Genomic DNA, 11299 nt, shown 5'->3' on the forward strand with positions numbered 1-11299 from the left:
TAAAAAATAAAGTGAATGGAAGAAATGATGAAGTAAAAGAGCTGAACAGAAGATTTCAAAGAGCAGCTCAAGAAGACATAATAAAATATCATAATGAAATGTACAAAGACCTGGAATTAGAAAATCCAAAGGGAAGAACATGTTTGGTATTTTTCAAGCTGAGAGAACTGAAGGAAAAAAATGAAGTCTCAAGTTGCAACACTGAAGGATTCTATGGGAAAAATACTGAATGATGCAGGAAACATCAAAAGAAGATGGAAGGAACATACATAGTCACTGTACCAAAAAAAGTTGATTGATATTCAACCATTTCAGAAGGTAGCATGTAATCAGGAAGGAATGGCATTGAAAGTCGTCATCCAAGCTGCAACGAAGGAATCAGTGAAAAACAAGCCTCCAGGAATTAATAGAATTTCCACTGAGATGTTTCAATTAATGGATGCAGCACTGGAGGCACTTACTTGTCTATGCCAAGAAATCTGGAAGACAGCTACCTGGCCAACTGACTGGAAGAGATCCATATCTGTGCCCATTCCAAAAGAAAGGTGATAATGCAGAATTATCAAACAACACCATTAATATCACACACAAGTAAAACTCTGATGATGATAATTCAAAAACTATTGCAGCAGTATACTACCATGGAACTTTCAGAAATACAAGCTGGATTTGGAAGAGGATGTGGAACAAGGGATACCATTGCTGATGTCAGATGGATCTTGGCTGAAAGCAAAGAATAAAAGAAAAATGCTTACTTGTGTTTTATTGACTGTGCAAAAGCATTTGATTGTGTGGATTATAACAAATTACGGATAACATTGTGAAGAACAGAAATTCCAGAACACTTCATTATGCTCATGACGAACCTGTACATAGATAAAGACGTGGTTGTTAGAATAGAACAAAGGTATACTGTCAGGAAGGGTGTGTGTCAGGGTTGTGTCCTTTCACCTCACTTATTCAATTTGTATGTGAACAAATAATCTGAGAAGCTGGACTGTATAAAGAACAACATGGTTAACTGTATATAACTAAAAACCTACTTAATTAAAAAAAACTGTAATATATCATCAGAGATATACATAATGTATACACAAGTCAAAATGTTTCTTTTCTTAAAAAACAAACAAAACAAAACCCACTAATGCCTGATTTGAGATCATATGCTTTTTCTTGGTTGGATTTTAAGAAGACAGAAGGAAAGAAATCCTGGTTACTGAAACTTTCTGATCTTGAAATCCAGCAGGATGATCAAGCTTAAGAACACAGATTATGAATTACACTTCTGACTCTATGTATTTTTCTAGTGTTGAGCAAACCAACCAACTAACAAACCAAAACTAGAGGGGAAGGTTTTAAAACAAACACTACAGCAATTTTTGGGAAAAGAAAAGTATGGCATTTTTACCATAGAGTTTTAAAACTCTATTTTAAAACACAGTTTACCAGAGTTTTAAAACTCTGGAAATCAACTGAACAAGAAAAAAAAAAAAAAAAAAAAGATGATGTTACTAAGCATGTCACAGAAAAATCAAACATCAACTGCTACCCAAATATTGTTATCTAAAGACTATTTTGAGGGTCAGAATATATCCCAATTATGGCAATGGCTGTAAAGTACAATATTTTCCCCAACCTTAAACAGGCAAAGACTTTAACTCCTTTATTTTATGCAGTGTTCTTTCAACATTTAATGTCTATAAACAAAGAAAAATTGCTTAGGGGAAAAAAAAAAAGAATTTCAAAGTTCAGAAGACTAAGCATTTGGGGAGATACTTCTTGAACAATTTCAAAATGAAAAGAAACTAACTTTTCACTTTGGACTGGGAGCACTGAAATATTTAATTTTACTAAAGAAAGGGACCACTTCAAATGTAACTAATATCTCCACCTCCAGCAATTTTAAAATCCTCCTTTCAAAATCAAGTGAAGCAACACAGCACTTTTGCAACTCCCAGTATAAATGTTAGTACTAAGATTTTATTAATATATCATATCCTTTCCTGGTAGTAATCTATAGGAAACTGGCCCAAGAGCTGTCATTGATGAACAGTCAGGGACAGACTGAAACACAAAACAGAGTTACCCAAGAGGAATGCTCCTTCATCTGGTGTTGGTTGCTGTGAGGGCCACTGGCATGGCCACGCCAAAAGCAGTTTTGGCAGAGCTGGTAGTTGTGGCACTGCTGGCATCGGTACCGGAAGCCCATCATACTCTCACATCGGCAGTAGGAACACTCCACAGGATGGAAGACTAGCAGAAGGGAGAGGAAAGGGGAAAAGAAGCAGGGAGGGGAGAAGGGATGAGATAACAGGAACAAAGAAAGAATTTTCAATTGGAGAATAAAGTCAATACAGAGAAAAAACAAATGTAATATAAAGGGAAGGATGAAGACAACATCAGAACCAAAACATCTAAATTGCCTGCTAGCTAGTTAATGCAACCAGCCATTCACAACAACAAGACTTAAATAATAAAAAACAAACTCTTTCAATTTAGCGTGTTATATTCCAATCCACCTTTGAAAATGACAAACTCAATATCCAGCGACTCATTCCCTCACAGTGTTTGGTTATGACTAAGACATTTGCATAACTTTGTACATGGTCTGCTCTACTACACATGGATATATTTACAGCACATAGAAATATACAGGTAGAGTAAGCCTTTGTCAAACATATATATACATATATATATATATATGTATGTATATATATGTATGTATGTATATGTATGTATATATATGTTGTTGTTGTTATGTGCTGTGGAGTCGACCCAACTCATAGCGACCACTCCTTGGGTTTCTGAGGCAGTATCACTACGGAAGTAGATTGCCCAACCTTCCTTCCGAGGAGTGGCTGGTTGTTATATTTATATATAAATATATATATATATATATATTTATTTATTCATTCATTCATTCATTTATGGGTGTAGTCCTATTCACCTTCCCAGCCCTGTTCACATTGAGTGTCTATCTATGCATCCACTCCTAAATCATTGTTATGACTATCATTGCCGGATTGTGTATGTAATAATACTCACCTTTATTGCTTTTAATTCTTGTGAAAATCATCAATTTCTTTCTTAATGAAAGTCAAATTTTTTGTATTGTTATTATTTTTTAAAAAAATATATTTTATTGAAATATAATTTATGTACAGTAAAATACACAAAATTAAAATTACATAGGTCAATGCTTTTTATTTTTTGCAGTATTCCCTCCCCTCCCCTCCCCGGCCTGGTAACCAACAAACTAACTATCCTTCCGTATATAAACCTTTCCTTGACTTTTTAAAATAATGAACTAATACTATATTTGTCCTTCTGTGATTGACTTATTTCGCTCAGCATAAGAAGCTCTGGTAGCATAGTGCCTAAGGCATTTGACTGCTAACCAGAAGGCTGGTGGTTCAAACCCACCAACCACTCCTCGAAAGGAAGGTTGGGTAATCTACTTCCGTAGTAATACTGCCTTGGAAACCCAAGGAGGGGTCACTATGAGTCGGATTTGACTCGATGGCACTGAGTTTTTAGTTGAATGTCCTCCAAGTTCATCCATGTTATGTGGTGTTTTGCAGATTCTACATTATTCTTTAGTGTTGCATAGTACTCCATTGTGTGTATGTACCATAGTTTGGTTATGCATTCTTCTGTTGATGGGCACTTAGGATGCTTCTGTCTTTTTACTATTGTAAACAGTGCTGTGGTGAACATGGGTGTGCATATATCTGTTCTTGTGCTGGCTCTCAGTTCTTTAGGACATATATATAAGAATGGGATTGCTGGGTCAAATGCTATTTCTAATTCCAGCTTTTTAAGGAATCACCATACTGCTTTCCACAGTGGTTGTACCATTTTACAGTCCCACCAGCAGTGTATGAGAGTCCCAATCTCTCCACATCCTTGCCAGCATTTGTTATTTTCTGTCTTGTTGAACTTTCCAATTAGTCCTGGGGTGAGATGGTATCTTATTGTCATTTTGATTTGCATCTCTCTGATGGCTAATGATCGTGAACACTTCTTGAAACTCATGTTTCTTAAAGTTTAGATAAGCATAGAAATGAGGAAGAGAGAGAAGTCTTCACCCAAAGATTGCTTTTCCAACCTTGCTGTTGGTTTTAGGGATGGTTTATTTTTGAATGTGTATGCATCTGTTTCTTTCAATACCTATAAAATCCTTGAGAGCAAGGATTGTGTGTTATGTGTTTGTTACCTGCAAACAGTATTTTACATAATTCATTGGACTAAAGGCCTTAAAAAGTATGCTGAATTAAATGTTGTCACATACCTGGGCACAAATGATAAATGGTGAAAAGTAAGGGCAAACATAGTTAAGTATTAGTTTTAAGTCAGAGCTCTTAATGCCACAAAAAATAAAATACCCTACACCAACAAAGGGACAGCTATTTGGAGGAAGGTAACTCAGCAACCTATGCTCTTTTTGCCACCTAACACAGCACATTACCTTATGGAAAACTGCAGTAAGGATTCACAGAAATTACTGGGCGTCTCTTATATGAGGGACTATTCAGAAGCTGTAGTTCACTGAGTGGAAAGTGGAGATACTATCATGGGCAATGCACAACTGTATATTATAGATTACTTTTAAATGTTGGTATAAGAATTGTTCCCTCTGGCAATCAACTCTGAACATAAGAAATAAAAGTCAACAGCGAAGAGGAATATAGTATTCATATTTTTTGAACAACTCTTTTTAGCACTATAGATAAAAAGCTAGTCTTAGCCATTTCATCTCAATTATAAGGATACTTAATCTTGCTTCCAAAAATGTGTGTTAGCTAGGGAATCAAAACTAACTGGGGGAAAAAAAAAAGGACTAGGTGAGGAAAACAATGTAACAAGAGCATCAAAGAAATAAAATAAGAAATGAGAAATACAAAGAATGAATTTCCTCTAAGAAATTAAAGCTTCCTGTCAATGACATACTTCTAAAGTATCAAAGTGCTAACCAGAGTGTGTCCTTTAAATTAAAACTATACAAACTAGTATAGTTGCACTAGAGAACACTATTCCCTTATCAGTCTGGAGTTAACATCAATGTAGTCAACATCAGAGATTAGAGCAGCCAGTATTTATAATTTTAACTAATAATTTGGATGGTAGTTGCTAGGGGCTGTGGCAGGGGAAAAAAGAATGGAGAGTGACTGTTAATGGGTGTGGGGTTCTTTGTGGGGTGATGAAAATGTTCTAAAATTGTGTGTGGAAATAGTTAATGTCTCTGAATATACTAAAACCCACTGAGTCACACACTTAAATAAATGGATAAACTATAAATAAAAAACAATAATTGGGGGTGAACACTAAATGAAATATGTCTACTAACATTAAATTATCAACTATATTCTGATAATTTGTGTTGAACATGTATGTCTATACGGTTTTCTTCAATTCTCTTCTAAACTAATCAAGAGCACGGTATTCACACAAAGCAGGGGAATGGGTGGCCAGGTAGAAAAGCAGAGAACCAGAATGAGGAAAAAAAAGCCCACATGTGCTGGGTCAGGTTATAAATAAGAACAATAGAGATTAGGCAGGCTCTGGTAAAATTTGGTAGCATGCACCATGTGGTAGTTATCTTCATATAAGTAATATACATTTGGATTAGTAAATAAATATAAAAAATGCAACTGTTGCTTAAGGAAATGAGTATTTGATGAATAGTAACTTCAATATAATTAAAGTGCTGAATTTCGCAAGTGTATTAAAGGGCCCAAAGCAAAAAAAAAAAAAAAATCTAAGAATACTTTTTTGTGTGTGTGATTTGAGTGAAGATTTACAAGCAGATTCACTTTCCATACACCAGTTCACACATACTTTGTCTCATGACATTGACCACAGTTTACCACAATGCAACAGCTTCCCTCCCTCTTCCTCCCTATAGTTACCCCTTCCCAGTGTCCATCCCTCCATGCACTCCTGCCCCCTGAGCTGTTTCCCTGTGCATAAGCAGCCCTTCTTTCTCCCATGATTGTTCTCTCCAAGGAATGTATCTACCTGAAGTAAATGTTCAACTCATATGCCTGTCTTTTGTTTGGCTGGAAACCACAGGTGTGGGTTCAATTCCAAACCTGAAGGGCATCTAGGGGCCATAGTCTCAGTGGTTTCACCAGGCTCTATTGGACCAGCAAACCTGGTCCCCCTGCCCCCCTTTTTTTTTCCTCCAAATGGTTTTGAGTTTTGTTCTACATTGTTCTCCCTCTCTATCAAAAATACCATTAATTTTAAAACTTGCTTCCTATCACAAAAAATAAAACATATAAAGCAAATTTTAGTGAGACAAGTAACATGTTTTATTTCTAGAACTTCAATGATTTCATAACATTTCTCAGAAAAAATAATATCACTGACCACACAAGAAAGTAATCATTAAAAAATACTCTATATATAAAGACACAACAAGATATTCGTATGGCTAACAACAAATGAAATTCTACTTTGTTTACCAGATACAAATGATTTTATGACAATGGCTTAGGTATGAAACTACTAAAACATTTAAGGCTAGAAAAGCACTGCCTCCAAAAGCCAATAACATCATAATAATTTCTTAATTTAAATTTCTATCTCAAAATCATGCTAAAAAATTTAGCTGTTTCAGTCTATACATGGAGCTCTGGTAGTGTAGTGCCTAAGGCATCTGACTGCTAACCAGATGGCTGGCAGTTCAAACTCACCAGCAACTTCAGGGAAACAAGACTGTGCAATCTACTTCCATAAAGATTTACCCCCTCGGAAACCCAAAGAGGGTCTATGAGTCGGAATCAACTCGATGGCAGTGAGTTTGGTTTTTGGAGCTTAGTCTATACAAAAGATTCCAGTTCTCTGAGCACATAATCCTGAATCTGAGGTACCTGTGAATTAAAGCCATATTTAGGTAAAAGACTGAAAACTTAAAAAGAAATGTATGGAAAGGAAGGGGAGAAGATGAAGAGCATGGAAGTATATACTTCATTCTTACAGGGAGGGAAAGAGAAGACTGCTTTTAAATGGCTTCTACACTATTCCTCCTTGTTCTCTTTTATGGAGTGAATAAAGACAGGTAAGAACCTTGAGAGAAGGGAGGCTGTATTAAACAATAATACAGGTTGTATTAAAAAAAAAAACCTAGGACATTCCCTTTAATAAACGCAAAACAATTTTAAAAAGGAGGTAAACTGATAGCAACAGCAACGAAAATGAGAAGTTACCAAGAGATAAGTGGCAGCTCCCTATGTGTCAGAGTAGAATTGTGCTCCATGGCGTTTTTCAATGTCTAATTTTTTTTAGAAGTAGATTTCTAGATCTTTCTTCCGAGACACCTCTGGATGGACTTGAACCGCCAACCTTTTCGTTAGCAGCTAAGCGCTTTACACCATGAGTTGAATCAACTCAATGGCAAGTGGGTCTTTGGTTGTAAGAGATAATTACCATTTCAGTTCAAAGCAAAATGAAGGTTTAAATGAAATCATTCAGAAAAATACTAAGAGTAGACTGAAAGTAAAATAATAAATGAAAAAAAATAAAGATGTAGAACCTAGAGCTAAGTTATATCTTATCTACTGTATATTTTTTTCTGAAATAATTATAGTTTTAATTGTTGATATTGAATATATCTAATTTTCAGAACTAAGATTTGATCATTTAAAAAAAAACAGAGGTCATAGGTTCAAGCAGAAAACAACCATATGGAATCTAGGGTTTGAACTAGAACCTAGAGGTTGAACCATAATATTTAATGACTCTACTACTTCTTGGCATCCTGTCTAAATAATAAATACCACGTTCTTTCTTTTTCTTTTTTTTAAATAAATAAATATTCCTCTTTTGAAAGCTAAAACCATAGGACTGTGATGGAGTGCTATTGTTGTTAGGTGCCATCAAGTCGTCCCCGACTCATAGAAACCCTATGCACAACAGAACGAAACACTGCCCAGTCCTGTGCCAGCCCCACGATCCTTGCTATACCAGAGCCCATTGTTGCAGCCACTGTGTCAGTCCATCTTGTCGAGGGTCTTCCCCTTTCTGGTTGACCCTGCACTTTACCAAGCATAATATCATTCTCTAGGGAATAGTCCCTTCTTACTCCATGACCACAGTAGGTGAGACAAAGGCTGGCTATTCTCGCCTCCAAGGAGCATTCTGGCTGCCCTTCTTCCAGCACAGACTTGTTAGTTCTTTTAGCAGTCCATGGTACTTTCAGTATTCTTCTCCAACATTAAAACTTGAAAGCATCAACTCTTCTTCAGTCTTCCTTATTCATTGTCCAGCTCTCACATGCATAAGAGGTCACTGAAAATACCACGGCTTGTGTCAGGCACACCTTAGTCCTCAAGGAGACATCTTTGCTCCTCAGCACTTGAAAGAGGTCTTTTGCAGCTGATTTGCCCATGTCATCTGATACAATGACTACTGCTTCCATTGGTGTTGAATGTAGAACTAAGTAATATGAAGTCTTTGACAACTTTAATCTTTTCTCCATTTATCGTGATGCTGCTTATAGGTCCAAATGTAAGGATTTTTGTTTTCTTTATACTGAGGTGTAATCCATATTCCAGACTGTAGTCTTCATCAGTAAGTACTTCTTCAAGTCATCCTCACTTTCAGCAAGCAAAGTTGTGTCTTCAGTGTATCGCAGGTTGTTAATGAGCCTTCCTCCAATCTTGATGACATGTTCTTCTTCACATATAGTCCAGCTTCTCGGACTATTTGCCCAGCATACAAATTTAATAAGTATGGTGAAAGGATACAATCCTGACATACTCCCTTCCTGATTTTAAACCATACAGTGTCCCCTTGTTCTATTTGAACAATAGCCTCCTGGTCTATGTACAGGTTCCTCATGAGTTCTTCAAGTGTTCTGGAATTCCCATTCTTCTCAATGTTATCCATAATTTGTTATGATCCACACAATCGAATGCTTCTGTGTAGTCAATAAAACACAAGTAAACATCTCTCTGGTGTACTTTGATTTTAGCCAAGATCCATCTGACATCAGCAACGATATTCCTCGTTCCATGTCCCACAGAATGTGGAAATTATCAAACAATATCATTAATATGGCATGCAACTAAAATCTTACTGAAGATAATTCAAAAATGGTTGCAGCAATGTACTGACAGAGAACTTCTGAAATGCAAGTTGGATTCAGAAGGGGATGGAGTGCTAACAAATTTCAATTTCAATTGTCAGTGATAAAAGCTAAGGACTTTATAAATAATCAAGGAGCTCTGATGGTGTAGTGTTTAAGGCATTTAGCTGCAAACCAAAAGGCTAGTGGTTCAAACCCACTAGCTACTCCATGAAAGAAAGATGAGGCAGTCTGCTTATGTAAAGATTTACAGCCTTGGAAACCCAAAGGGGGTCACAATGAGTAGGCATCAACTCAATAGCAGTGAGTTTGGTTTGGTTTGGTTTTAACAAACAATAAACTTGCATACTTCTTACAATGTAAGGCTAAAGAGCTCTGGTGGCACAATGGTTAAAGCATTCAGTTTCTCACCAGAAGTTTGGTAGTTTGAACCCACCAGCAACTCCACAAGAGAAAGATGAGGCAGCCTGCTCCTGTAAAGATTTACAGCCCTGTAAATCCTATGGGGCAGTTCTACTCTGTCCTATAGGGTCACTCTGAGTCAGATTTGACTCAATGGCAGTGAATTTGGTCTGCTGTTGTTGTTTTGTTATTTTAATAGTGTAAGGAAGTGAATTATAAAAGTTCTTCTTACCATTCTCAACATGGGCAAGCCTGTGCATGAGAGAGAGCCAGACAAGGCACTGGGGAGGAGGGTCTGCCATCATTGTGTCTAAAAACATATTCAGCATTATCTTTTTCTGTGAAGAGAGAAAAAAACAAATACTTTATATTTTTCAAACATCCCTGAAGTTCAAAGATTAAGTGAATCTAGGATTCTCCCAATCAAGCGTTAATAAATTATATGGTAAAATATTATAGCAAAATAAAATAATCTACACATCTTACTATATACTATTATACTCCAATGCACTTCTACACACATTATTTCATTACTCCTAAAACAACTGTATAAGGTAAACAAGTCAGGTGTTATTTTCCTCATTTTACAGAAAGGAAACTAAAGGAACAGAGCATTAAAATAACTTGCAAATGTTCTACTCAAATTAGATGCAAGGCCAGGACTAGAACTCAGGCATTCTTCAGATGACAATTTCTGCTTTCGAGTGACAGAGAAAGACATCCCACATCTAATTATAAAACAAAATTAAGGAGAGCAGGAGCTATGCCTGGCTCATTGTCTACTGTATTTCTAACATTCAAAACAATGCCTGGCACATAGGCACTTAGTAATTCTTGAAAACATAAATAATCAAAGTGAAGAGAAAACATTCTTAGACATCATTTAACAACTTTCCCATTTACAGATGTAGAAACTGAAGCTCAAAGTAGCTAAGAAATTGGACAGAGTCACAAAGATAGTTACGGTAAGGATGGCATTGTTGTTGTTGTTGTTATGTGCCTTTGAGTCAGACGTGACTCATAGCGACCCCTCCTTGGGTTTCCCAGGCAGTATCACTACGGAAGTAGATTGCCCCATCTTCCTTCCGAGGAGTGGCTGGTGGGGTTGAACCGCCAGCCTTCTGGTTAGCAGTCAAGTGCCTTAGGCACTATGCTACCAGAGCTCCTAGGATGGCATTAGAGCCTAAGTATCCAGTACGGGACTCCCTCTATTATACCATCTCCTTCGTTAGACTGAATTTTTCTCAAAGATAGATTCTCTTCTATCTTTACTCCTCTTTTAAACAAATACATAATAATTTTTGACCATACGTGAAACATGGACATAATTCTCTATGCGGACAAACACAATCTACGAAGTTAAGAAACAACTGTTTAGAAAACAATCTAGGAAGTTAAGTTTTAAAAAGCTGTATGACGCAAACAGTGGTTAGAGAGCTATTCTCTGCTTCCTTATTTGCTGCAAATGATGAAAGCTATGCTGAAAACTCTTAAAAAAATAAAAGTTATATGAATAAATAAAACAAGTTCAGCACAGAAAACTATATGAAACAAAGAAATCAACACCACAAAAAAGCACATAACAAAATGACAGCAACAAATTCATACTTGCAGATAATTACATATCTGGCAAGGGACTTATCTCTTAAGATTTATAGTAAACTCCAATGCCTCAACAGCAAAGGGATTAACAATCCAATTGAAAAATGGGCAGAAATCATGTATAGACACTTCACTGAGGAGAATATTTAGGTGACCAGCAAATACATGAAGAGACATTCACAATCATTGGCCATCAGAGAGATA

At 36.4% G+C, this 11299-nt stretch overlaps 1 protein-coding gene across 1 annotated transcript in view; it reads right to left on the bottom strand.

The window, feature by feature from the left end:
* Positions 1 to 11299, bottom strand: part of DTNB (dystrobrevin beta) — a 511730-nt gene that overhangs the window by 325998 nt on the left and 174433 nt on the right. The window contains exons 6-7 of the mRNA XM_042780738.1: positions 9726 to 9831; positions 2087 to 2253 (exon numbers count right to left, since the gene is read on the bottom strand). Of these exons, the coding sequence (XP_042636672.1) occupies positions 2087 to 2253; positions 9726 to 9831 (273 nt within the window). The remainder of the gene's footprint in view (positions 1 to 2086; positions 2254 to 9725; positions 9832 to 11299) is intronic.

Source organism: Orycteropus afer, unplaced genomic scaffold (genome assembly GCF_000298275.1).
Source record: "Orycteropus afer afer isolate SDZICR_OR568_19922 unplaced genomic scaffold, OryAfe1.0 scaffold00058, whole genome shotgun sequence".
In the NCBI taxonomy this organism is placed as follows: Eukaryota; Metazoa; Chordata; class Mammalia; order Tubulidentata; family Orycteropodidae; genus Orycteropus; species Orycteropus afer.